Source organism: Orbicella franksi, chromosome 7 (genome assembly GCF_964199315.1).
Source record: "Orbicella franksi chromosome 7, jaOrbFran1.1, whole genome shotgun sequence".
Lineage (NCBI taxonomy): Eukaryota > Metazoa > Cnidaria > Anthozoa > Scleractinia > Merulinidae > Orbicella > Orbicella franksi.
The window spans coordinates 4,958,886-4,986,158 of NC_138151.1; the positions used below are offsets into that span (position 1 = coordinate 4,958,886).

At 35.9% G+C, this 27,273-nt stretch overlaps 3 protein-coding genes across 3 annotated transcripts; 1 reads left to right on the forward strand and 2 right to left on the reverse strand.

The window, feature by feature from the left end:
* On the reverse strand, positions 1-23,319 carry LOC145493547 (autophagy-related protein 16-like). Its single transcript, XM_081473046.1, has 21 exons — positions 23,184-23,319; positions 21,860-21,939; positions 20,753-20,790; positions 20,086-20,200; positions 19,168-19,241; positions 18,611-18,701; positions 17,951-18,040; positions 16,625-16,695; positions 15,889-15,960; positions 14,474-14,540; positions 14,035-14,140; positions 13,369-13,439; positions 12,315-12,386; positions 11,125-11,245; positions 10,341-10,401; positions 9,760-9,813; positions 5,447-5,517; positions 4,530-4,614; positions 4,206-4,253; positions 3,252-3,350; positions 1-2,800 (listed from the first exon to the last, which is right to left on the reverse strand). Exons 1-21 carry the CDS (start codon positions 23,284-23,286, stop codon positions 2,704-2,706), a joined length of 1,686 nt encoding a protein of 561 aa, XP_081329172.1. The 5' UTR covers positions 23,287-23,319; the 3' UTR covers positions 1-2,703.
* Positions 5,508-9,734, reverse strand: LOC145493549 (allatostatin-A receptor-like). Its single transcript, XM_081473049.1, has one exon. It carries the CDS (start codon positions 7,484-7,486, stop codon positions 6,545-6,547), a length of 942 nt encoding a protein of 313 aa, XP_081329175.1. The 5' UTR covers positions 7,487-9,734; the 3' UTR covers positions 5,508-6,544.
* Positions 23,288-27,245, forward strand: LOC145493548 (glycerol-3-phosphate phosphatase-like). Its single transcript, XM_081473048.1, has 9 exons — positions 23,288-23,496; positions 23,574-23,641; positions 23,757-23,849; positions 24,197-24,337; positions 24,789-24,851; positions 25,198-25,348; positions 25,460-25,559; positions 26,498-26,539; positions 26,868-27,245. Exons 1-9 carry the CDS (start codon positions 23,334-23,336, stop codon positions 27,067-27,069), a joined length of 1,023 nt encoding a protein of 340 aa, XP_081329174.1. The 5' UTR covers positions 23,288-23,333; the 3' UTR covers positions 27,070-27,245.
* The last annotated feature ends 28 nt before the right edge of the window (positions 27,246-27,273 follow it).

Below are 27,273 nucleotides of genomic sequence, written 5' to 3' on the forward strand. Positions count from 1 at the left end.
TTTTGTGAAGAACACAAGTTTATTTACCTCAGGCTGTGCTATGTTGTTTCTTGTATAAAGTAAGTTTGAGTTGTATTTACAAGTGTTACAAGCTGGTTGAGTCTTACAAGAATAAACAGCAGCAATCTATAGCAAGCACAGCTCACTGCAGCAAAATTAATAACAACAGAAAGCATAAGTCACTTCCCTTTTTTGAAGCACACTACGTTCATAAGAGACCAAAGTGTCATGTTTGCATGGAGAACTGGAACTGCAAAAGTTATTGAAATCCAAATTAACTATTTTAAAAAGCCTCTCTACTGGGTAAATCTCCTAAAACCACTCATTAAAATCATGATGAAATACCATAGCAACACCACAAAACCCCAGGTAATAAAATAATTTTTGGACTTGTTGACTGATTTCAATTCAATTTTCATTCCACTGCTTCTCCAAATGAACATTTCATTAACTTTACACACAGGGCTTGGTAAAAACATGGTTTGAAAAATTGCTTTGTGTTTTTTTAACCTAAACGTTGTGTTCTAATGACCAGGTTTATTATTTTACTCAAAATGCTCCCACAATGGAAACTATTAGACAAGTGTGATTTTGATAATGATTAAATTACTTCATTTTAACTAAACAGCTTGGCCACCCACGAGAAAAACCAAAATTCCTTGGCTGACTTTTCTCTGACCATAAAACTGATCAAATAAAAAATGGCCAACTAATACTTCAAATATGCTTTCATCAACTTATTCTGCAGAATTTTTTTTTTGCACAACAATTTTCTATCAACAGCACTTGTTATCAAAATCTACAGTGTCCTAAATTTCCCTGACTTTGACAAGAAAAGTAGACTTCTGCTAAAATAGATACTGCACTTCATAACATTTTCCCTATCTTGTGGCAACAGGCTGTCTGTTTGACCAGGATATGCTGGAAAGTACTTTGTTAATAGCAACAGCAGCAAATCAAAACTCTCCTAAGCTTGACTACTGTGACAAAAACGACACCAGTGAGGAGATATTGGGATTTAAAGATTCACTAGGCAAACTTTGATTCCCGAAAGTTTGAAAAGAAACAAACTATTTTCGTTCACTCTTAACCTTTGTCTTTACATTAACAATTTTGCGCTTCCAGGGGTATTGTTAGAAGAAGGTGATAGGAAGGTAAGGAATAAAACCCCAAAAAGAGCTTATTAGACAAAAATGGACACCCCTCAAATGACTGTAAATTGTACAGTTCCCGATGTTTAAAAGCTATCAAAATGAAAAAGGTTCTTTTGCAATATTATGTATTATAATTATGCCAATTAAGGCTCTATGATAAGTATGATTACATAGAATCCACAAGAACTTGACTTCTCAAAAATTATCAAAGAAAATTTAGGGATGTACTACAACAATCTCCAAAATAGTTGCAAAATACGTCAATGTTAAAAAAGTCCCCCTCACCTCCCAGTCAGTTTTTTCCTGAAGTACCCCCTCTACCATCCCCACCCAATCCCTGGGTTCTGGAGGATTCTAAATAACTGATACAGTGAAACACTGTCTTATGGCCACCCCATTAAAATGGCCACCTCGTTATTATGGCCACTTTCTTCCAGCCTGAACAAAAGCTCAGTTACTCATTTTCTTAGCTAAAGAACCTTTTTAATTAATATGGCCATTAATATGGCCTGTTGGTGACCAGATTAACAGGGTTCCACTGTACTTGTAAAAATTTTTGCGAGTATCCTGAATGTTTCAGGTCTGGGCTTGGTTGTTCAATGATGATTATGCCAATCCAGAAGTGCGAATTTCGATTACAGTTGTCTAACAGTTCAGTGAGGTTTCCTGTTTATATTTTCTGTTCTCCAGTTTTGACATCAACCAGTCTCAAGTTCCATACAACATTGGCCATGCTTATGCATAAGAAACTTAGAGCTCAAATGATCAAGTTTTAACCCTGGAATAATGTCAATTGCCTTTTGAACAAGCTAGGCTAGTAAGTAGTTTATTATATGGCACTAGGGCCATGCTTGTTTTGAATTTGCTGGCTTTCGAAAACAACAAATACACAGCTTACGACCGTTTCAATGGAACGGTCCATATGGCAAAATCCCGACCAAGAAAGAACCAATCAGAATGCCCCGATTTACCTCAAGACCACCTTGCCATATATAATAATACTGTATATATCAGGAATAATGCTGAAAATATTTCCTTGATTACACAACCAGGCACTTATTTAAATTCTGAGATAATATTATACTTGGAGTAAACCTAAAATAATTTCTTCAGCCTGCTTTTAGAGAAAGGGGTAAGTTTTCATTTTAAATTACATCATCTCAATATTATTATATTAACAGAGCAAAAATTATTATTGACCTGGCTGGGGGCTGTTTATTCAAGAAAATATCAAGACTTGTGTCATTTATTTATTGATTTTTTGGCTGCACTTTAAGAGACATTTTCTCTAATATGCACAAAAAATAATTTCTTACAACAAAATACCTAATGCAAACCCTTCTTTTCTAAAAACTGTCTTAAATTATTTTAATTTTCTGTTAGATCTAAAACAACATTACATTGCCAAAAGATTGCAATCTTAAACTAGACATCTTAACTTACATAAGACTGTTATTTATGACTAATAATTCTTGTTGTAACCATGCATACAAGTGGTGTTTGCTTGCAATTGCTTCTTTGATTGAAGAGCATGTCATCCAATGCTTAATTAGTATCTATTTGTCCAGATAATTGCATGCTTGTTACGATCACAGCTGATGATGCTTGAGCCGTCAGGGTGCCACGCACACACGACTACTGAAGAACTGTTGTAAAAGTAACAAGAATATAATAAGTATCATGATTTAATTAATAAATAATTTGACAGTCAAACATCATGATACTATTTTCTATTTTAAATTCTATTCTTAAAGATTTTTTAAAAATTATCTTTAAGAATATTGATTATTGATTAAAATCAATACTCCACATTTTGGAGTCACCATGATGTATTATCAAGAAAAACAATTTCAATTGGTACTAAAGTGTTTGCTCAGCCATCTAATTAGTATGTTAATTTTCAGCTCTAGCCCACTTAAAAATTCGCTTTCTTGTACTTATTTTCTCTTGGTAATAGCATCATGATGACACCGAAACGATGAGTATTAAATCTTCCAGAAATGTTTGCATGTCTTTGTTTTAGCAAATCTCTTTTGATTAAAAATTCTATTCTAAACTATAATCATCTTATGATAGACACTTGAAACAAATGATTACCTGTGTTCTTTAAGAATCTTGTCTAGCTTTGCTGTTGCTGCATTCCATACAAAAATACTACCATCATGAGACCCACATATCACATACTGGCCATCAGGACTGGAAAAGAAATTAACAATATTAGACTATGAACCAGTAGCTGGTAGTTGCTTACTGAACACTACCCTTTCGGGTCCCAACTATTAAGTCAATAAAAATTAAGAGTGAACACTCTTGACTAGTTATTTTAGTATGAATGACCCAAGGATCGATAATATGGAGCAATACCCTGGGGGAGACTCCCATGTAAAAAGAACAGGGGTGCTTGTTGAAAATTTTGAAAAAGAATCCCTTTAGAGGTACCCAGATCCTGTTTTGTGGACATGGCTTGAAATGTTTTTCACCCCTAAGACTGCTAAGAGGTACCAATTCTAAGACAACACATTATTTCCAGTCATATTTTTTTGGCTCAGTACCCTAAAAGGTATTGCAAAAGCTCCTGCTGTGGACCATTTGAGGCTGAAGCCGCTGAACACCCTAAGACTGGTACCAAAAATGTTTTTTTAACCTCTGAAAGGTACGACGAGGACCCCTGTCCTTTTCATATGGGAGTCTGGGGTACATACATTATTGATGTATGCATCCATTCTTTACTGTATGTTCCCTTGTGGGGCTTTTTGATGCTTAATACTGAACAGCATTTAAAGTACAACAAAACAATTTATGTTAATTCTACTGCTGAATGATGTATTTCTACCTAAAACGCTTTAATTCTCAAGAGTGATCAGTATTAATTACTTCTAACAATTTCAGGTACATTCTCAATAAAGATAGGTAGCAAAAAAAGATAACAGTAACTAAGAGGTACTGTCTTGATGCATTGCCAAATTTTCAAAACAAACATGTGATAAAACACATGACAATCAGGAAGGAGAATTCGTAGCCAAGTTTGCCAAACTTGGTCTGAAAAGTTACCTGAAGGATGCTCTTGTGTAATCCATTGCAACCTTAAAACCATCAGCACTGGAAATAAACAGACACAATTAAACTGTGATTCTAGAAATGACTCTTACACACATGTACACCTCTTGGAATGTAACTTAACCCAAACCAAAAAATATATGTATATAATTGTGCCTGAGACGCAATGTGATGAAACCAAAATTGCCAAAAATCCTTTACACAGGTCTCTACCCACAACTTAAGTCACAAGGGACACCCCCCCCCCCTCCATCGTAAATAGCAATGAATATTATGATGATGTCTGTTGGCAACAATAAATATATGTATCACACCCACCTACAAGTCGACATGACCTGGTTCATTCTCAAATCAAGTAATTTAACTGTGTCATCTCTTGCACTTGCTAACATGCAGTTCATGTCTGTAATTAGGGAAAAATAAAATGAAGTGGTCTTACTTTTTACAAAAATGAAACATTAAACTGTTTTAATAACCCTCTAAAGCTCACACAATTAATGACTGTTGCTACTCTGGCCACTGAATGCATAAGAGAATTAAGCTACTGAGTTGAAGTTATTTTGCAGGATTTTGAAATTGCCATGTTGTTTTTAGACTGCGAGCAGTCTCTCTTTTCCTCAAAAATCCATGGAGAAGAACACAAAACAAGTAAGCATGTGAGTGTGATACCGCATCACCGCTCGCAGGTCACACTAACAGTCACGATTGCTTTGCGTTCTTCCCCACAGTTTTCTAGGAAAAGAGAGACTGCTCGCAGTCTATGTTGTTTTAAATTTAAAAGAATATCAGCACTCAGTTAAGCTGGGGCTGAGAGGTCGTGTGAGAGTTACTAAAAGATAGTTTTCCCTAGAACACAACATAAGGACCCAGTGGAGTTAAGCTCAGAGGTCATAATCTTGGTCTTATACACTGGGCTAGCTGCAGTGCAAGGTTGTCACAAGTGTTTTGTTGTAGGTGACATTATTGTTGGAGTAGGAAGATGATTTTTCCATCTTTTTCTGATATAAAGAATTGGACAAATAGGCCAGCAGAGATGCTGGCTGAGTCGCAAAGAAGATGGTTAGTTCCACTGGCTGTCTGCCTTTTTCCAACAGTGTTGCAGTAACCTAAAAATATACACGTTTCCCATCAAATCAATATCAGAACAGCTTTGTTCTAATTTCCAACTCAAATTGGCAAGAAGTCAGCACCTTAGTACAAAGTACCAAATGAACAAATTATTCTCACATATTTACCTGGAGATAAATCTAACGATGTTATTTTTCCTTGAAGTGTTATTTCTCCAACACTCGACTGATTCTCTGATCTGTGAAAAATAAGACAATTTCAATTTTGTTTGACACTGAGAAGTAGAAAGAAAATGCCAAGGTTTGCTGTTGGTTCCTGCAGGTGGGTGTGAGGCATTTCCCCTTGGAGTTTTCTTCATTGATTGGGTTGCCTGGGTGGGTAGGAATGTGTGCTGTGCAGTTTTCAAAACTCTATCTTAGCCTATTTTGGACCAAATCAAGTTACATTACATTCACTTTAAGGCAGACATCTTCAAAACCTAAAGCTAGGTGTGACTGCCTTAATGAAAGTTTAGTTAAGACGACCAAGCAAAATTAGGCCAAAGCACCAGTAGGCCAGCTATATCTGCCTTATAGAGATGTCTAACTTGTGATGCGTTGGTTTCAGGGAGTTCAAAACTGTTTTTTTTTTATTTATAGGTAAGGCAAAAAAAAAAGGTTAAGTCTGCATAATAATATTATGAGCCAAGTGGCCCATCAGGCTGGCACCTATCTCCAGTTTCGAGTAGCACAAAGCAACTAGGAGTATTTCTACTCATCCCTTAATAGGATGCTAGTTCATTGCAGGTTTCCACACCTCCCCCCCAACCCCCCAATTTATACACCTGGATGGAGAGAGGCACTGTGAGAGTTAGGTGTCTTGCCCAAGAACACAACACAATGTCCTTGGCCAGGGCTCAAACCTGGACCGCTTGATCAGGAGACAATTAAGCAAACTAACCATCATGCCACTGCCACTCCACATTTTCATTTTATAGCATTCAGGAATTAACAGCTAGATAAATATGAATAGAATACTTAAGAAGAATGCCAAGTTATTCTACTCTTTAATTAATGTTTTGCTCACTACAAATTGTGTTTTTAAAGTTTTTGCGATCTATTCGATTTTTCAAATGCCAAAATATTAACTCACACACTCAAAGTATTTTCAAATTATAACAATTTTAACCGCAATGTTATTTTGATTCAAAGAATAATAATATTATTACACTGTATCACATTTTTCAAAGCAATATTGAAGAACTACATTACAGTTCAAGAGTAAAATCATTCCAGCTCAACATCGTTATTTTGGGGTGTTATACATGTAGGTCTGAGACTGAATATGATTCTTTTAAACCCAGCTTGAAAGTTGCTACTTCGGAAAGCATATAACACTGGATTAAAACACGGACTGAATAAGAACAGGAAAGCAAGCAGTAATGAAAGATCAAAATTTGACTTCAAATCTGCTTCTTCAGCAGGTTTCAGTACTAAAACTGTGAAGAAAACTACACTTGGTGCAAAACAAACAAAAAATCCAGCAGTTGCTGAGATAAACGTGATAACAAGTTTCTTTTTCTCCGTGTTGCTTTCTGCATTTGCCACTGACTCCGAGCAAATTACACCGGTAAAGTACAGACCTCTAATTAAGGATCCATAGCAATAACTCATAACAGCGAGTGGAAAATAAGCACTGAATAATGAGTTTATGAAGAAGTAAACTTCGCTTTCTGTATTCATGTGTATTGTCCACGGACCAACACATGCCAAAAGGGGCTCTTTCCATTCTCGTAAGAAGAACTCTGGTAAACAAACGAGAAAACTTGACAACCAAACTAGAGCGATGGCTTGTTTGATGTTGTCTTCAGTTAACCGTAACTTTATTGTTAAGGGTTTTAATAAAGCATGATATCTTTCCACTGCGAGCACAGTTAGAGTGAAGGATGAAGCCATTATAGACATTTCAGTGAAAGCTGTGAATTTGCAAATAAAGTTCCCAGCTCCATTACTGAAATATTCCTTAACATAACTATAAGATGAAAATAATGGCCACAGCAAAACGGTGATAACATCAGCAACAGCCAGGTTTACCAAAAGGTAATTTGTCGTTGTGTGCATTGGTGGCGTTTTGTGCACAATCCTGATGACCAGGACATTTCCTACAAAACCAAGGACATAAATTGGAATGGAAGTGAAAAACAGGATACTGTCTAAGTTTTCAACCATGTCGCTTGTTCCTCCTTCCTGTTCCTAGAAGATCTATAGCAAGTTTCATGTAATTAATGCCGAAGTGTGTCATCTGTTTTGACAAGTTGTTTGACTGTGAGCCCATGGAGCTGAAACAGTCTGCTCAATGCCTAGTCTGGAAGCAATTCATCAACTCAGTTATACATACATCAGTAAGGCTAGCTGTTACATGCCAGACAGTGGAGGAGATTATTCTCACCATTGTCATTTTTCATTTTGAGATCATTAATAATTTTTCATTTCACACTAAACAAGCATGAAGATTGAAAAATTTCTTTAGAAAGTCAAGTTGTCACCTGGCTGATACTATCATTTTGCTGTTAGTTATATTTGTCTAAAATAAAGAAAACAAATATTGTCCCTTGCAATAGTGTCAAATATCCCACATTTGCATTTTCATTTCATGGCTGGGATAAATTATAACAGCACCAGAACTGTCAAGAACATTGGGAACACAATACAATAAGTAGTGTTTCGTTTTAGAACTTTGAGCAAGATAATTATGACTGTTTCCTTTTGACCTACAGTTTTCTTTGTGAAGAATCCAATAATGGAGATCCTTTGGGAATGGGCAAGCACTTTGCAAGAAGGCTTCACATATAAAAGTAACTCAATTAGACATCATAAAATATAATTCAAAATGCTGTCTATGACTTTTCAATGTGAAAAGGAAAGAACCTGCAAGATAACACCATGCTGCCAGCTGTTAATTTTATATTCTGTCATTCTATACTTCACTTTGTATTCAACTGTAAAATAATGTTTTTTTAAAGTACATTTGACAAGCTTGCTGTCACAAAAATTAAATGTTATTTGAATCTTGATCACCATATATAACTGGCAAGACATAAGGATCATCAATCATTTATAACTTACGGAGCAGACTGCAGATGATCTTTGTTCTTGCAAACATCTTTTTAATTGTAAATTCAAGATGATATTATTGTCAATTGAAATAATATAATGCAATATTGATTCAATTCTACTTTGCCTAACAAAAAATATTATTTAGTTAATTGATTAAAGGGAAAAATGCATTAAAAAGCACTCACATATTGCAGTGCAGCCAAATGAAAAGTTTAAATTAAATCAAGGTTAACACTGCACCACAACAAATACAGGTTTAGTAGCCACAGGGCTGTGATCTATTGAAATTCTGTGACAATGATTGTTGTTTTTATGGTTTTCTATTCGCTGATCAATAGACAATGATCGTCCACACACTGCTCTTGAAACTAAAAATAACTTTCTTTTTCATTTTAGGCTTAGAAATACACAAAATTCTACTAAAATGTCCACTAAAAACAGTTACTATAGACTAATCACCCTTGTTTTCTGTGAGTGACAGTCAACTCAGCGATGCCTCTTTGACTATAGAGTGTGTTCACATGACGTCATAAAATTCTCAAATTCAAAACTAAAGAGCCACTAAAGGCTTTATCCTCATGGGGCATAAGAGGTACTAAATTTATATCTGTTTACAACTTTCCAGCTCAATAGTGTCTTTTGTTTGGAAACCAATGCATTTTGAATTTCAGAGTTATGGCGGCGTGTGACATAAAGCTAAGATCACGTTTGTCAAAAAATATACACTTATCTCATGATTTTCAGCCCTTTTAGGAGTTAAAGTATTAAGAAAAGTGCTTGCAATGTAAATTTTTTTGGGTTCGGTTCAGATAATCCGTTGTCTAGATAGCCAAAGTAAGTTCCAGATGTTTACACTATTTTCCGGCTGCCATATTGGAGGACTAAGGAGGTCCTCCAACATGGCGGCTCATACTAGGCGCTATAATTTTGTGCGGAACATTTCAACGAATATCTCAACTTTGGGACAACGCACACACCTTAAACTTGGAGAACTGTCTTCTTTATTTATCGTCTATAATATCACAATTTCTTGACTTTATCCACTGAATGGTTTTTGATTTTATTTTTTATTATGTGACAATGCACACACTTTATTTGCTCATAGAAAACTTAGGCCCGTAGTCTCCATGTTTTATCTACAGATTGGATTTACATATATAGAAACCAAGAACCCTCTCTTAGTCAATGCAAGCATTTAAATTTTGTACTGTTAAGTAATAACATGAAGGATCAAAGTTGCACTATGGCTATAAGTGGTTAAGTTCAATTTATTTTGCCATACATAACAATGTCTTATTAATTATTTTTGTACTAGTACATTAAATGATAATTGATTTGAAATAATTATTTATAACATTATTGATTCTTATAGCTTATTTTCTAACCTTACATCCCAGAATCTAACAGTCTTGTCTAAATGCCCACTAGCCACCTGTGATCTAAATGTGGGTAAAAAATAAAAAATAAAACAAAACAAAACAAAAACATACTTTTACTAACTTTCTGTTTGCTAATTGCACAGTGAAGTAAGGTAGACAGACAGGCCCACACTGTTTGTGAAAAGTGTTAGGCAGTATGTAGTTAGTACCAAATTCTGCCCTTATCTCAAGCAGCAAATATAATTGCACAATAAGTCATTTTTAAGAGGGGTGTGAGGAGAAAGCTAAGACAGACCAGAATGTATAAAAAAGCAAAGATTGTTTGACTAGTAAAGCTAAACAGCCTTACCTTTTACCCTTGTTACAGTAACTATTGCATGCAATCCAACATCAAAAAAAGGATTCAATGGTGAAACTGCTGCAAAGTCACCATGCTCAATTTTATAACACTGTAAGTTTTTATTCACTTTGCTGTCATTACTAATAACTGAAAAAATACTTCACTAAGTCTTATAGATTGGTGGATAACTAGTGAGACTGACAGAGTTAGAAGGTAGATGTATAATTTGGTTTTGTTTATTTCTTACCCCATGCCCTCATTGATTACAATATCATTACAGCTGGATCCCGCAAATATTGTCCGCGTACCTAAAATAAATTTATAAAGAGAATTTAACAAAGCATTTTAATTTATACCGTTAGCTTATGAAAATGCTGACCCTTGACATAAATTTCAAACTAGTAGCCTCTGCGGGGTCAATACCTTTGGGGAGCAAAAATGTTATATAAAGTTGGTTGATATTTTTTTTGGGGGGGGGAGGGGTGGGGGTGTTGGGCTTGCTACATGTACTTTTGGTAGCCTGCACGGCTGGCGGTTTAGTTGGTTGGGATAGAGGACCATATAGAGTGTGATCTGCAAAACAAGCTGCAAAGCTGCAAGCGACCTTGGAAAAAAATAAAACACTGGGCCCCTCGTGGCTTTGTTGCTTGCTCACGCACTCTACCCCAACTAAACTGCCAGCTATTTCTGGGGATCCTTCCTTTCAGGACTTATTAGACCTTTAGGGACACAATTTTTTGATGTTTTTTTTTCTGGGGTTGCTACTTTCAGAGGGTCATTACTTTTGGAAGTTTATGGTAGTAGAGATGGTGGCCTTCATTTCATAATTAGGAGCGTATAATCCAAACAGGTCAATATACCTTTCTTTAAATGCCTTTGGCTCATTTACAGAAGGATTTTCACCTTAGTCTGAAATTTGGGGTTATTTTAGGGGTGGAGGGAGGGGGGATTATCAGAATTTTTAAGGCATTTTACCTAAAAGAGACAAGCCCGAGTGAAGGAAAATGTATTATTTATTGTAGAGTACTTACACACTCTGCTTCTGAGATCCCAGATTTTTAAAGTCCTGTCATGACCTCCAGAAACTACTTTTGTTGCTGCTCCAAAGAATTTTACAGACATTACTTTTTGTGAGTGACCTGTTAGAGTGTGCTGAAAAAAAAACCCCACAAATCTATAATACATCAATGTTAGATGGTCTATATGGGGTTTACCTGAAAACTGAGAATTGGTCAAATTTCTAACTGATCCCTGAAAACTGAGATCTACAAAATTTAATGACAGCTGAGAAATGGGGTGTAATTTAAACTGACAGCTGGAAAATGTCCCAGAATTGAACTGACAACTAAGATTCCAGCACTCCATCAAGACCATCATATTACAGTTGAACCCTATGTTTCCTGGTACAACATTTTGCGAACAGAAGTCCTGCGAATAAATAACACTTACATGTGCTGTAATTAATCCAATGGACTTCAAATCAATGTAGCAATCCAGGTTTAAGCCCTCACAGGGTCATGCAATATTCTTTTTCTTGCACAAGTCACTTTTCTTTCGCATTGCCTTTCTCCACTAAAGCACAGTGTATATGTTGTAGGTCAACTGAAATTCAGGTTAAAATGAAATTCCTTTGTCTCTTAACCCTTATTATTCATGTGTCATTAATAATTAACTCAATAGCCCATGAGGCGAAGCCGAATGGGCTATTGACCCATGGCCCTTGAGGGTGAAGGGTCTAAGTATCACCCAATTAGTCGGACAGAAAAGGCAATAATAAAGTTAGCAAATGCAAGTTGAAGAAATATTTATTTGGGAATAAAATGAAAGAAAGCGTCACGCTCAATTGCACTATTTTCGCTACTCGAGGACTATTAGTAGCGTAGCCAATTAAAATGCAGGATTCGCATTAGTCCCCTAGTTGGGTGATACTAATAAGGGCTAGAAGACAAAGGAAATTGAGAATCAAACTACAGTAGGTTAAAATCAATTTAACCTGAATTTCATTTTGAACTACAACAGTTGTAGGTCAATTTGTTTCAAACTAGGTTGGTTTGAACTCAGCCTAGTTCAGTTTACTAATGTCTCTGTATTTTTTTTGTGGCTGTGTCAAGATGTCTGGCAGCCAGACAGTGTTTTTAAAAAACTTTGTCTCTGGTTAGGCACCTTTGGGCACTGCGAAATTTTTCTTCAACCACATCCTTGGACAATAAAAGACACTCACCCGAAGTCTCTGATCTCCAAGCGTCCATACTCGACATGCGCCTTCATGCGATCCCGCCAAAACAAGTTTTTCCTGGAAATTTTGCAGTTGGTATTAATATATCTATGAGTGGTCCACAAGGACAGACTACATGTATGTGCAGACTAACTTTGCCAACCAGGATAAAGAAATTCTCTCCCTCAATACTTTCAAAGGAACAATTTTTGCTGTACAGAATTTTAGAAGACTTGATTGGAACAGGCCATATTATATCTCCATTAACCCTTTAATGGTAAATTTCCTCAAAAAATGCTGTTTTTTGACTGCCATGACCGTGAATTGGCCTCAACTTTGCTGAAAAAGTGATTTCTTACCAAGGAGCAAGATTTTCCTGAGGATTAGGTACCAATTGAAAATGTATGTAATATTTTACTTTGGAGCATGCCATATTAAGCCAAAAATTGGACTTGTTTTTGTTGTTATTTATTATTTTTTTTGCTGGCCTGATTTGATTTGTTCCCTGTCCTTTTCCTTTCCTTTTTCTCGCCCCTTTCACTCTTGCTAGCTATTGCTTTATTTGCTTTATCCTTTCTGACAACTGTATAAAGTTCAATCAGTTATATCTTTAAGGTCAGTTTTACACCAAAAACAACTGCTCACGTTTTTTTCAAAAACAGACAGTTGTGCAGATAGATCTATCCTAGCTCTATTATCTATTAGCTCTATTATCTGCTCATTAAGAATACCTAATGACATCTAAATTGCTGACGTCACGATTGGTATAAAGTGTATGACCCCTCAATCGTAAGAAAATGTACGATTGCAGTTAAAGCTTAAATGTTGACACTATGGGTAAATTCAGATCAGTTGTTATGAGATTACTTAAATCATGGTTCACTAAAGGAATCGATGAGTCCTTAGCTTACCCAGAGTGGATTTACCACTTCCTTTGATGCACAACTATCTTGCATCATTGATCCTGATCCAGATTATTCCAAAGGAACACACTTCATGATATATCCTTATACATTAAATGACCCCTGGTTAGCAACCTAAAATAATAGAAGAATCCTACCTGAGGATCAATTTGTACGGACATGATGCCTGCGTTACTACCATGCATGGTACCTTTTAATGTATAGTTTCCTTCAATTAGAAAAAAAAAATGATATTAGAAAAAACATTATATTTACGAACCATAGGTTATAAACAGATGTTCGGGTTGCTAAGAATATCTGACTAAGAAAAAGTAGTCAGACAAGTGGTGCACATTGTCAGCTAGGTTAAACTCATGATCTCTGTAGCCTAAAGTACTTATTAATAAGTGTATTGATAAATGTCTATAACTCCTTCTGCAAAGCCGAGTGGTAATGTTTATCAATTATATTAGATTATGAACTTGAGATTTATATCACATGATAGTTGACAAGGGTGCAGCCTGAGTCAACCATCATGCATAGAAGTTGAGAGTCATCAATCTAATTAAGAAATTGACGCCAAAAAGAGAACGGCATTCATGATAGAACACTTGTCTAGATAGTAGATTTACGCTAATAATAAATTTTCCTAGTACGAACTGCTCCAATACAAGGTACATTACGTGAATACAAGAAGAAGAAAACTCAGGCTAACGTACCATCAGGACAATGCAAGTTAAGATTGCATTAGGATCAATGCAAACCAAGACCATTGTACTCCTGATCTCAAATAAAGACAGAAGCAAATGAAAGTTAACTCATACCATTGACTTTTTCCCAGACTTTTACTTTTCTGTCTGCGCCTCCTGTCACGAACAATCTTCCTGAATTGCTGAATCTTGCTGCATTTACTTCCCCATCATGGGCATCCTACCAAAAAATAAAATAGAGTTTAACAATGGCTAGTTAATTGACAGGTGACCATCAGCAGCCGCTGATCATGGATGAGTTCATCAATGTCCAAAAACAACCATCCCTCCCCTCCCCAATAACAACAACCTATCTTCCTGTGTCTGTTTACATGCCTGGGTTACAATGATTGATTGTCAGCAGAAATCAAAATACCACTGACAATGGTTTGAGCTTGAACAAGATCTTCAGGTCCAGATTTCAATAGACTACCATGACTATCATGTTTCGTACAGACTGACATTTTCAACAAGTTGCTGAGCAAAGTAATGGATACAAACGTTCTGTACTCACAAACTTTTTGTCAGGGTATGAGGGGACAGATATGATCGCACAGAATGGTATGGCTGGCTGATCAGAACTGAAAGATAAATTACAAAGTAAAAAGTGAACATTCTCGCATTTTCACTACCACCTTACTAAGCTGAGAGAGCTTAAGTGTACCTCGCAAGTTCCTCAGTGATCTAAGGAGCTACATGTATACCAACAGGCTATATCTACACAAATCTTTCTTTACAAGATTTGCCTCATTAACATTAGTGATTCAGTTACTGATCTAGCTACAAATTATACCAGCTCTGAATATTGAAATTATGACATGAAGGACCATTAACCGTCCCAAGGAATTTAAGTCCGATGTATCGGACACTTATTGTGAGATTTAAAAACTCAAACTTTTACAAAGAATGCATGAGCTCATTAGCACTTAACTGCCACCCAAATATTTTGCAGTTCTTAAAAACCCATGAATATTACATTTTGCCATGAATATTACACCCAATTCAAAGAGCCAAACATTTCACCATTTACCAAGTTTTACATCAGCTCTTTAAATGTTTGAAGTCAATTTTTAACTAGCATGATGTCTTCTCTGTGTAAAGTTGTATATTAATAACAGAGAAAAATGGCAACAATGACACCAGCAAAGATCGCTCTATACTAACTTAAGTAACAGAAACCTGGCCCTCCAGGGATGACATTGGATTATAGTTATCATGCATTGCCAGAAAAAAAGTTGGAAAAAATTAATTAACATACTTCAATAAGATTTCAGAATAAAGAGTAGTGAGATAAAAACATGAGGTTTCGGCAACGACATGTCACCATTATCAAATGCAAATTATTATGTATTGGGTAACGTTATATAAAGAATATAGAGTGGGAAAGTACATAAGAATAAATGAGGCGGGGATAAACAAAAGAATGAGAAAAATTTAAATGAAAAGTTTCGCTGGAATGGAGTCATTTTGAGTGTTCAGAGTCAGACTCTTTTTCCTTATAAAAAGCATCTCATAAATAAGGCACTCGAACTTTCCACGGCATTTCTTTAAGGTGGTAAACTGCTCGTGAAGATTGTTAGATGTTTGATTGCGTTTGTCCAATGCGCATTTGATAATGGTGACATGTTGTCGCCGAAACGTCATATTTTTATCTCGCTACTCTTTATTCTGAAATGTTTTTCAAAACCTTTCAATAAGATTGGTGTTTTAAATGATGTTAGCGGATAAAGGCATGATGTACATGCAGCAATTCATGTTTTTAAAGCAGAAGTCTGATTGACAATTACAAATTTAATTAAGGTGTAAAGTTACTGAGAGTTGTGAGCATCTAACACATCAAAAAATAGCCTGCTTTGGACTGACAAGATTCATTTACGTAGGGCAGCAGTGTTATAAACCCAGTATAAACGTCTCGTTAGTTGGACCTACTTTGGTAAATTTACTTGTACATGTTCTTTTGCTGCATCTATAAGAGCTTTCTGGAGTTTTTCCTGATGTATTCTAACAAAAATAACAATAACTAATTAGTGATTGTTTAAATTATCAAGTTCTACTCCTACAACATGAAAACTAAAGAGAATGTCCATCACAGTTGGATTGATAGAAATAACTTTACAATGAACTGTCTTTAAGATGGACACATTTGGGAACAGCTCTAGCTATCTGCTTTGGAGAGGTGTCTGCCCTGAGAGTTCACTTACAGAGAAACAAGTGGAATTCTTGACCTGAACCAGCCAGAAAGTCACCTCTGTCTTAGAGAGTGTTTACCTTACAATGTTGTCCATTTTGACAGAGTTAATCAAAAGTGTTCTGTATTGTTCAAAAAAAGATATTTTAAAACCTTTTTCAGTTCACAATAAATAATGTTTATCCTCTAGTTGGTGTATCATTAATTTTGATCCACAACTGTTACAATGTGGTATGAAAAAATCAGCTCGAAATCAGTCTCAGCTGTGAAAAGAGTGTTAAGTCTAAGATATCTCATTACAAAAGGTAGTCCTTTATATAAACCTTATTGGATTCCCTGGACGGCCTTGCCTTTTACATTCATTGATACGTTGCAAATATATTTATTTTATTGTGTGACAAAATAACAATAAACTGAAAGTTAAAAAAGGATTACAATGTACAATTTATTTAATACGTAAAATTAAATTTGAATCACCTTCTCTGAGTTTCATTTTCAGCATTCACTTTATCAGCATCTTTTGCTTTTTGTGCCATCCATCTTCCTATCTGCATAAATTCAAATCCAGTTTATAACATTATGGCTATGGAAGGTAATTTTACGCTGTTGAACTCTGGACCAAGCTTTTCTCAAGGTCTGGGCACTGACCAAGGTCACTTTCACCATTAATCTTTCTTTGCAGCAACTAAATGACATCCTTCAAAATGTTACAGCAACCAAAAAAAAATTACCTGGGGGTAATCTTCAATAAATTAGCCTCCAATACAAAGAGTCAGTGAGTAACTACTCTCATTCTTGCCATCTCATGTTACAGAAAATGCGATACACTCCAGGATTTTTCACTGCCTAGCTTGCATTTGCATTCTAAAAATTTTTATTAAGAGGTCTCATTAACATATCCAGCAGGAGAGCAACTGGTTTTAACAGGTGGGGAAGACCTCTTTCAACTGACAAAACTTCTATGTAAGAAAAATTTACCCCTAGATTGTCACACTGAGCAGCAAAATCATCCTCACAGCTGGTCAATTCGCCCAGTGCCCGGCCCTTAATGAAACCCCTGTTCATTTAACATTTGAAGGCTTTCGTGCGAAAAGGGCGTATATAGCATTTTGGGTCGATTTTTATTTTTTGCAGGATTGAGCTAATTTTTGGCAGACTGACTTGTTTTGACATGAAAAGCATTGTTGCATAATTGTTTTTGTTGATTTGCGCTTCACTTTTCCAAGGGTCTCTTTGGGAGATCTTTTGTTGAGCGAAAAACAAAAGAAACCTTTTGTTTTGCTAAATGATGAGGTCACCGAAGCGTGGTATCTGCCCCTAGTTTTATTATTCATATAATTACACAATTCTCTTTCTGTTGCTTTGTTAGCGCAAGCGAATAAGGCGCTGAATGTGCTGGATTGGAGTTTGTTTTGTTGTGACACCGGTGAGGTTGGTCGATTGTTTTTTTTTCCGGTCTATTTCTCTACTTCTTTCAAAAATCAAAACATTTATTTAAAAAAAACTGTGCTGTTGAAGCTGCTAAAAGTAACCGTTTAAGTTTGCGCTGCGTCAAAATCCACCTTCGAAGGATTCGCTCCAAAAGATGCTGCTCGGAAAACTGAGTTTTTTTGCATACGTTATTTCTCAAAAACAAAGTGCAAATCAACAAAAACAATTACGCAACGATGCTTTTCATGTCAAAACAAGTCAGTCTGCCAAAAATTAGCTTGATCCTGCAAAAACTGAAAATCGACCTAAAATGCTATATACGCCCTTTTTGCAAGGAAGCCTTCATTTATTTATCAGCTGTCACAAACTCACAAGATCTTGATTATCTTCTTGTAGTTTTCTGTGTTTTTCTTCTAGCGATGAGTAAGCAAGTTGTAGGGCCTGAAATTCATCTTTTACCATCTAGTAATTATAAGCACAATAGAAACTTTCAATTAACAGATCAAGAAGATATTTGTTTTTGAAGGTTGGACTGGAGAGATAAGAATACTTTTTATGTCAGCAGATTGATAGTCATTTAGAGGAGAGTGGAGAGTGAGAGTTTCAGTGGCTTTAATGTTAGCACAGTGGATGCTGGATCAAGCAGTTCAGGTTAAGATGTTATTTTGCTGGGCAAGACGATTATTATTACTACCACTTTGAATATCTCACACTGGTGAATTTAAGGCTGGGGGGTAACCCTGTGGTGGACTGGCAAGTGTTCCATTCAGGAGGAGTACAAATTCTCCTTCAGACCTAGTAGCTTAATGCCATGGAAACTGTGATAAATTCCTGCAAGATACCTGGACAATAATATTGAGCCCTATGCAGACTTTTAATTTCCTTCGGTCTTTAACCAGAGCAGGGTTTATAACGGGTGTTTCAGTGGTCAATTAGGTTTTGGTGTCAGTCTGATCTCATATCAGTCCACTGCTTGTGACATGTATTTAATAAGAAAATATTTTGTTTCCATGAATGACAAATTGACTTCACCTGACAAGTTGCATCTAATTCTATTATTGTCTGCTGAAGGCTCTGACACTCTTTGTCAACTGATTCTTTATTGATGGTTAAATCCTGTAATCTAAAAATATGGGCAAAAATGTCATTTCAAATTTTACAGACAAAATAAAATAATATACAACTTGCATTAGGTTACAAATAAATTATTCATTCCCAGGTATGCTGTCACAAAGATATATCAAGAAACTAAGGAAATTGCATCCTTACGTTGGATGCTCAAGTGGAAACAAACTCAAAATTCTTCAGTTTTTGCCTCTCATTTTTAAGTTGGAATGTTTCATCTCCCTCTCAAGCCCAATATACTTCATGAACTTTCTGTTAAACACATTTTAAGGCACATTGTATTTATTTAGTAATTTCTATATTTTCTTTTCAGATGGCACTACTGAGTATTAAGTGTCACAGCACAACTTCACTACTCACGACACCATCTGCTCTACGATAAATTAATTACTCCAGACACTATGTAATGAGAATTAATTGATGTACATCAATCAGTCCTAGAATCTAATTCCCAGTCTACTTACTGTCCATCTTTGGTAGCAAGTTCCTGTTCCTTTTGTCGTAACGTATTGTTGAGTTCCATCAGTTTCTGAGCATTCTAATCATAGCAAATCAATGCAATAAAGACTGTCAAGAATCACTTACACAAAACCACAATTTTTCTTTAATTGGTTACTTTAAAAGTTAAAACTGTTTGGTACCACTTTTTATCATTCGGCTTAACTTAAATGAGTAAAATAAGGACTGTTTGTTAGACCACATTTCTAAACACCCAGAAAAGGGTTGAAAATATAATTCACAGTGGAGGTATTTTTGACAAACTTCAGGGTGTTTCAAAATATGATCAGACACTGTCTTGAGCATTCAATATTAAATATCTTCTCAACTGAAACTATACATAAAACTAAGGAGAAAACTCAGATTAAATAAAACTGAAAAAATCGGTGCTGGCTAATTAATAGTCAGAATGATATGCTCCAAACACTGTCACAGTCATGATTTCCTTTGTTTGAGCTTTATAAATTATTAAATACGTTTGAGAAGTATGCAGCATCAATGTCGGAGTAACTGGCTGATTCTGCCATCTTTTTGCAAGAATCAGAAAAATAGCTCAGGAGAGTAACGAGAACAGATCATGAACTAGATAGCAATTTTTGTCAGCTACAGTACTTCTGACAACCCTGAGAAATAACACAGTCATGCAATGTATTTTTATGCCAAGAGCCTGTTACTTGACATAACACCTGCTATGACTGTCTGTTAAAAGATAACAGTGCCAAATTTTTCTTTAATGTACACTGGCCTTATGACCATGCAAGGTTAATTCCTAGAAGGCTGGCATAAAACAGATGGTAAAATGTTTATCTTTGTTTACTTAATAGACATTGTTTGCTGACCTCAATGTAGTAAAAATCAATACTACATGTATTCATCTGATGTACCTCTCCCTTTTGCCGATGAAGCTCTGTCAGTTCTTCTTGTAACTTGTAGAGTTTTTGTTCCAATGATGCAGCTTTTTCTGATCCACCACCCCCTCCACCCCCTCCCCCTGTTAAACTAAAAGGAGAACAAAGCACATCAAGATCAGTATGCTCAATTTAAGGGGAGGGGTGGGTCAGTTGACTTAGCACACCTAGTGGTTGATCCACAATGGCAATTTAAAAGTTTTACAGTTATTTTCATTTGAGTATCGTAAAAGCCAAAAAAATAATTCTAACCAACCATAAAGGACACAGACCATACCGTGAACCAAACATTACATGTAGCTTATGTAACGTGTGGGAAAAGGAGTGCGATTGAGTTACATGTACAATTGCCTTTGGTTTTAGTTCTGATTGGATGGAAGAGTGGCGCATACATGTAGCTGATACAAATTAAATCAATTACTTCGCGACACTCAAATAAAAACCACTCTTTTTCATCCCTGATGTCATCTATTCCAACAACAACTACAGCAACAACAAAACAACTGTCCCATCATATTTCAACTAAACTTTATTGATACAAATTATAGTCTTTTGATATGTATGTGTTCTGACCAATAGGATTATGTACCACTGACCATATTATGAAGTTTCATTTATAAGTACAAATTGAACATTTCTGTACCTCAATTCTTGAACTCGTCCTTGAAGTTCAAGTTTTTCCTAGACAAGGACAGAAATTGAGAGGTTAATTCTAGGCAAGAAATTACAAAATTTAAGCATACTTGTATTGGCGGTAAAATCAAAAACACTTACATGCTCTATGAAGTAGTTCGCCTTAAATATGTCTTACTCACTACAATTTTTATTGCAGATCAAGATGTGCCAACCTCAAGGGGTGACGCCTATTCCAGGCTCTCAATTTGTGGGGGTGGGTAAAAGGGGAACAATGCGGGCATGAGCACAAGGGTGATCTGAGTACAAACCCCTTGCCTTTTTTCCACTTGTTCCTCACACCGCTCTAACCCACGCCAAAAAAAATGCCTGGATCAGGGTACAAGGGTGGCAGAAAATGATAGATGATGAATGATGTCAGATGTGAGCTTGAAGAGATGGTGACAAGTACATTTTGGAACTCACAAAGCCAGGGTAAGGAGAAAGAGAACAAAACAAAGCCCTCAGCTTTTAAAAAAATTGAATTATTTTTTTCTATCAAGAGATGATGGTGAAGAGACAACACCCATGGACTTCACCATATATCCACTTCTATTATTAAAATTAACCTGGAGCATAGTGTAAAAATCATGTCTGGCGCATTACTTGAATGGAACAGGGCGTGCTATACTCATCTGGTAAGGGGTGGACCATCAATTTTTTGAGGGGGGGGGGGGTTGGTCAATTTCCAAAAAAAATCCTGCACAGTAAAAAAAAAGTATACAATGGGAGTTGTACAAGAAAAAGTGCTTTCTACTATCCAGGTCCTGTGTTTGACTTTAAAAAATTTCTTGCACAAGCTATTGCCCACCAAATAAAAACTATGCACAACCTAAAGGGGAGAAAAAAAATTTCACACCAGAAAATTGCCCAAGCCCTCCCCAACCCCTCAAAAAAAATGATGGTCCACCCCTAAGTCCTTGTGATTGTAACGGTGTATTTACCACCATTAGTATGTAAGTGTACATTTATAGTCATAATTTGATAGAAACTTCAAAATCAGGACCACCTGTGAGTCTGGCAGCCTCTCAGTAATTATAACAGGTTGCTGGAGACTCAGAAGGAGCTGTGCTCTAACCTGTTGAATATGAGCGACTTGTATTTCCAGTTGAACCACTCTTGATTTTGCAGTATCTGCATTTTCAAATAGCTTGTTGTCTGTTGAAAAAAACAGATTGTTGCGCTACAAGTCAAACTTATTGCACTTTTATAGTTTTTCACTTGGGGTAGAACTAAAGACAGGAAAACAGAGCACCCCAATTTAAACTGATCTGACTTTGTATAGGATAAGGTTGAGGATATTTCCTATTTTTGTCTTGAACAACTTCATCTTTGTTTTACTCTGTCACTACTCTCTTCCATGATCCATAGGTTCTTTGTATCTGTACATGAATATCGACCTCTGACATCAGCATCTTCTCCATACACTCAATTGTGGTGTTTTTTTGTCGCTTTCAGTAAAACATCACAGGCTCAAATTACACACACATGAATATTTTATTTATTTATTTAAAAGAGATATAAAGTTAATAATTTGACATGCCCCCAGGTACCAAGGGCAAATCTAGGCAGGTCATGTCTTAACAAGATTAATGAAATAAACATATCACAAAGATAACAAACTCAAGTAAAAGTGAAACTTGAGTATAACAGAAACATTTACATTGAATATCACTGTACAGCCCCGCTCACACATTCCTATGGAAAATCATACTGCAAGCTGAAGTGTTTGGACCAGTTTTTGGTTTTAATCAGGTTGCACAGACCTTGCTGGGTTCACTCTATATGGCCTGACCTTTAACCAAATATTTTCCTACCTTTCCATTCAGTTAATAACTTCACATTATAATGTGTGCAAATTATTTCTGTTGGTTACTATAGCAGGATGCAAATTGAATTTTCAATATTTGTTACACTTTCCCTTTCATATTTTGAGCTTAAGCTTAAGCTTTATAATTTGGTGAATTTTTTTCACATGATTTCTATTTTCGAATATTTCATTTTCAACATGATTTGCAAGAACAAGTATCAAATATCCCAGAAAAAATATATACATGGGCTTTTCTTATTTTAGTCGGAACAGATTTGTTTTGACATTGTTATTGAATAATAATAATTCCGTGACAAAAACGCAATGAACTGATTCGAGGTCTGAGTGAAATGTCCTGCACGTAAACTTCACTTCTTTCTACCATTCCAAGTCAATATTAAAGGTGCATTCGATGAAATAATTTGCTTGATCCTTTTAGATCGCTGCAAGCCTCCGTATGCAAAGTTCCGTGAAAGCAAACTGCGGATAAATCTGCATGTTTTTTAGTATCAGCAAAAACTGCTTTGAGGACAATTCTGTGAAATGCTGCGAAGTTGCGAAGCAGTAAGAAAGTACCAAAGTCTTCACTTACGTTCCCTGATAATGTCTCTGAAACAGTACCATTCCCCACGATCTCTTGCTTCTAGCTTCCCCGAAATTATTTTCCTCCAACTTTGCCTTTCCCTTCGCGCCATCTTGTATGACTGGGGACGATAGACGTCCTACTCAAACCGAGTAGAACATGGGTTTGAATCCAAGTCGTTCCGAGGAATATATGAGTCCGCGAGCTTACAGCGGTAATTTTGTCACAAACAAAATGGCGGACAAAACATGCAGACTTCTCGATGGCAAAGAAGCAAGCGATTTCATAGCCTCGATGGATACTTTTGTCTTTGATTGCGATGGTAAGTAAAGGAATAAGTTAAAAGGTCGTTTTTGGTGCAATTTTAAGGAGGTAATGTGGGAAATTCCAAAATTACAGGGGTGCTTTGGAATGAAGGCGGACCTCTGGAAGGGGCGGTGGAAGTTTTGCAAGAACTTCGAAAATTGGTAAGAAACGTCTTGCATTGCCAAACAATGAATTGAGTTGGTAAAATCATTAAGACATCGCACCGACTAAATTAACTAAATTGTGCGCTAGCTAAGTTTTAATTTTCCTCTTCAGAATAAAAGGATTTTCTTTGTAACCAACAACAGCTCCAAGTCAAGAGCAGCTTATCTTAAGAAATTTGAGAAGTTTGGTATTGAAGCTTGTGAGGTATGTCCTGTGTTCAGTGTTCTACTGTAGGAATAACATTTATTTCCTCATAGCATATATAAGCAATGGAAACAAGTGCTGTAGCAGCACAACTCTCTGCACGCACTGCATGCCTATAATACTAAATAAGAGCTATTTTCACAAGTCAGTAGGCAGTTTCAGATCAAACCTCTGTTTCAAGGTGTACTTAGGTATTATCTTTTATTTGCAGGAAAAACTTTGAGCCAGTCATCCTTTTGTTGTTGTTAAAAAATATCACATAGTATTATAATAATTTTATGGTGGGGAGAATTGAGACCAATTAACACAATTTTTATTCTACATTTTACATTTTATTTTTTTCACAGGAAGAAATCTACTGTACATCATATGCTGTGGCATATTACTTAAAAGAGATAATCAAATTTGACAAAAAAGTTTTCACGATCGGTACAACAGGGATGGTAGAAGAACTGGATGCTTTGAATATTCCTCATACTGGTTCTGGTGTAGGTTGGATATTATTTCTTGATTAAGATTTGACATCAAATTCTGAAGTAAGTTAATCACATTAAGGGAGATGCAGTGGCCTCATGGTAGTGCACTCACCTCTGGATTGAATGATCTGGGTTTGAGTCCTGGTTGGGAATATTTTACTGTGTCGTTGGGAAAGACACTGTACTCTCACAGTGGCTCTCTCCACCAAGGGGTATTAATGGGTATCGGTGAATTAATGCTGGGGGTCCGGTAACCCTGTGATGGACCAGCATATCATCCAGGGGGAGTAGTTCTAAACATTCCTTGTCACTTCATGCTACAGAAACCGGGATAAGCTTTGCTTGGCTTGTATGCGGACTTTACCTTTTTTATGTGCACATTGTGACTTTGTGGTGATTAGTTTTACTTGATAAAAAAATTAATAAACTACTGACTGATAATATTATTCTAACTCATTTTCAGCCTGATCATTCATCTGGTGGCTACAATATGCAGGAATGGACATCATTCACTCTGGACCCTGAGGTGAAGATTAAAGGGGCTCAGTCACGGCATTTTGAGTTATTTTGGCCACATAAAATACTACCTATAAATTGAAGGAAACCTGAAAATAATAGCTTATAAATGAAAACAGAAAAACACCAAAGCAATAACAATAAGCGATAAAGGAACAATGGTGTTTAAGGATGACAAGAAGATTGACAAGGAGTCGAAAAACTTGAAAACTGTAGGCTAAACTTTTCAAGATGGGCAAACCGTAATGTAGCTCCTTTAATGTTACGTTATTTTGTGAATAAGATCAAAACTTATCAATAAAAGCAATACATTTTCCTGTGGACTTTCTATGTTATTCTCTGTTTTCATATTGAAGGTTGGAGCTGTAGTTTGTGGATTTGATGAGTACTTCAGTTACCATAAACTCATCAGAGCAGCTAGTTACCTTGCAAAAGAGTCCTGCCTTTTTATTGCAACAAATTGTGATGACAGATTTCCATTTAGCAATGGTGATGTTGTTGTTCCAGGTGATTCTTTAATTGATCTTCGAACAATTTTTTTTTAAATTGATTCGACAAGTAGTCTGTTTCATTTTTGAATCAATGTCTAATTCTGTCAAATATTTCAAATTTATGTAGGGACAGGCTGCTTTGTGATTTCTGTGGAAACAGCAGCTAGGAGGAAAGCACTAGTCATAGGAAAACCAGAGAGAGTTATGTTTGAATGTATGAATTCACGGTAAGTAGTAGTCAAGTACAACTTAACTGGTCACAGTTGTAGGGCTGCAATGTGTGCAATGTATTACACTTAGCCTTCTGCTTTCATTCTCTTTTCATATGATATGGCTGGTATGTCCTGGAATGTAATGCCAAATGTGGCAAAATTATAACTAATCAGAATAAAATTCCTTGAATGTCAAAACATCAAAACAGACCCTTCCATATTCATAAGTGTAAAATTATTTGCAGCCATTTTATTATCATCATGTAGTTACTGATAGTCACAGAAACCAACCATATCAAGGAAACATAGGATAACTATCTGTTGACATGTTTGTCTTAAGTTAGCATGCTTTGTTTCACTACGATAGAGAAGTGTGCCTAATAACTCATTTGCCTTACAGTGTATATCTTGGCATTTCAGTGGACAATTTTAATTTAAAAATGTGAACAGACCTTTTACCCACTCGTTTCACCCCACTCTGAAGAAGTACTGCTATTGCTTTATTGATTAATACAATTTGCACATTTATTATATAAAAGCCAATGAAATACCAGTTGAGCTTTTGCGCAAAAACATGATATCTTCACACATGGAAATAACATGTTATCTTCACATGTGAAAAGACCACCATTGCTATGCAAACGTGAAATGATTTGGGATTTCATTAGTGTTTATATAATAGAATTTAATAGAACATTACATGGCCACTTGGAGATAAAAAATTTCTTTTCTTGTGTTGAAAAATATTTCATTCCTTCGCTGCACTCACTTGTGAAATATTCTTCAACACTCAAAGAGAAATTTTGTATCTCCGTGCGGTCATGTAATATCCTCTATGTATTGTGTAGATTTCAGTTTATTTGTCCAGTGATTGTCAAGAAATATCTCTTGTAAGCAGTTGTTTTTAACAGAAAATAACATTTGTTGCAATGACATTTTTTTCCTTTCATTAGTCATACCATTGACCCAAAAACGACGTGTATGATAGGAGATAGGTAAGAAGTACTGACTTTATGGTAGACCATTTTTGATTTACCTCTTGCCTCAAAGTGAATCCTGGTGACAGTGCAAGCATTCAAATGAAAACTTGCTTGATCTGCATTTGGTTCAATTACAAAATGCCCATACTGATTTATGAGTGATCTGTATAGTGTCATCTGTGGTTGGTTTGGAATTTTTATGTGAAAGTATCAATCAACCCAGATATTTCATGGATTTCAGTAGCACTTTGTCATTAGCACAGACTTTACAGCATTGAATCTTAAGCAGGGAAGAATTGACTAAGAGAAGAGGAACCATGATTTACTATGTTTGTCCTTTTAGATTGAACACTGACATCTTGTTTGGCAACAACTGTGAATTGAAGACCATCTTAGTGCTAACAGGAATCTCATCCCTTGCTGATGTTAAAAGCATTAAGACATCAAATAGTCCTGATCACAAATGTTCCATTCCAGATTTTTACATGCCTGGTATAGAGGCCCTAAGACTACCATTAAAATCTGTTAGCAAAGCATCTAGTTGACTGCAGTTATTCCATGAAAGTACAATTTATAAGTAGGCCAGGAAGGTAGGGTGTAATTTCAGATTAGAGGTGAAGGATTCATAATCATAACAAATTGTTCTACGTTTTCATTAATGGCAGTCTTTGTTGTTGAGTGTTCTTATAATATTAGAATAACTTATTCTTTTTAGAACACTATTTAACAATTAGACCCGTAGCCCGCAA

Bases quoted from the DNA above. Each gene is read 5' to 3' on its own strand.
- LOC145493549 (XM_081473049.1), bottom strand. From the start codon at position 7,486: ATGGTTGAAAACTTAGACAGTATCCTGTTTTTCACTTCCATTCCAATT.
- LOC145493547 (XM_081473046.1), bottom strand. From the start codon at position 23,286: ATGGCGCGAAGGGAAAGGCAAAGTTGGAGGAAAATAATTTCGGGGAAG. The intron at 16,696-17,950 runs GTGAGTTTGTGA...GAATTTATGCAG, and splicing joins AAGAAGATAATCAAGATCTT to ATAGGAAGATGGATGGCACA. The intron at 2,801-3,251 runs GTAATCATTTGT...CTTTTACAACAG, and splicing joins AAGATTCTTAAAGAACACAG to TTCTTCAGTAGTCGTGTGTG.
- LOC145493548 (XM_081473048.1), top strand. From the start codon at position 23,334: ATGGGTTTGAATCCAAGTCGTTCCGAGGAATATATGAGTCCGCGAGCT. The intron at 24,852-25,197 runs GTGAAGATTAAA...TTCATATTGAAG, and splicing joins CATTCACTCTGGACCCTGAG to GTTGGAGCTGTAGTTTGTGG. The intron at 25,349-25,459 runs GTGATTCTTTAA...AAATTTATGTAG, and splicing joins TGGTGATGTTGTTGTTCCAG to GGACAGGCTGCTTTGTGATT.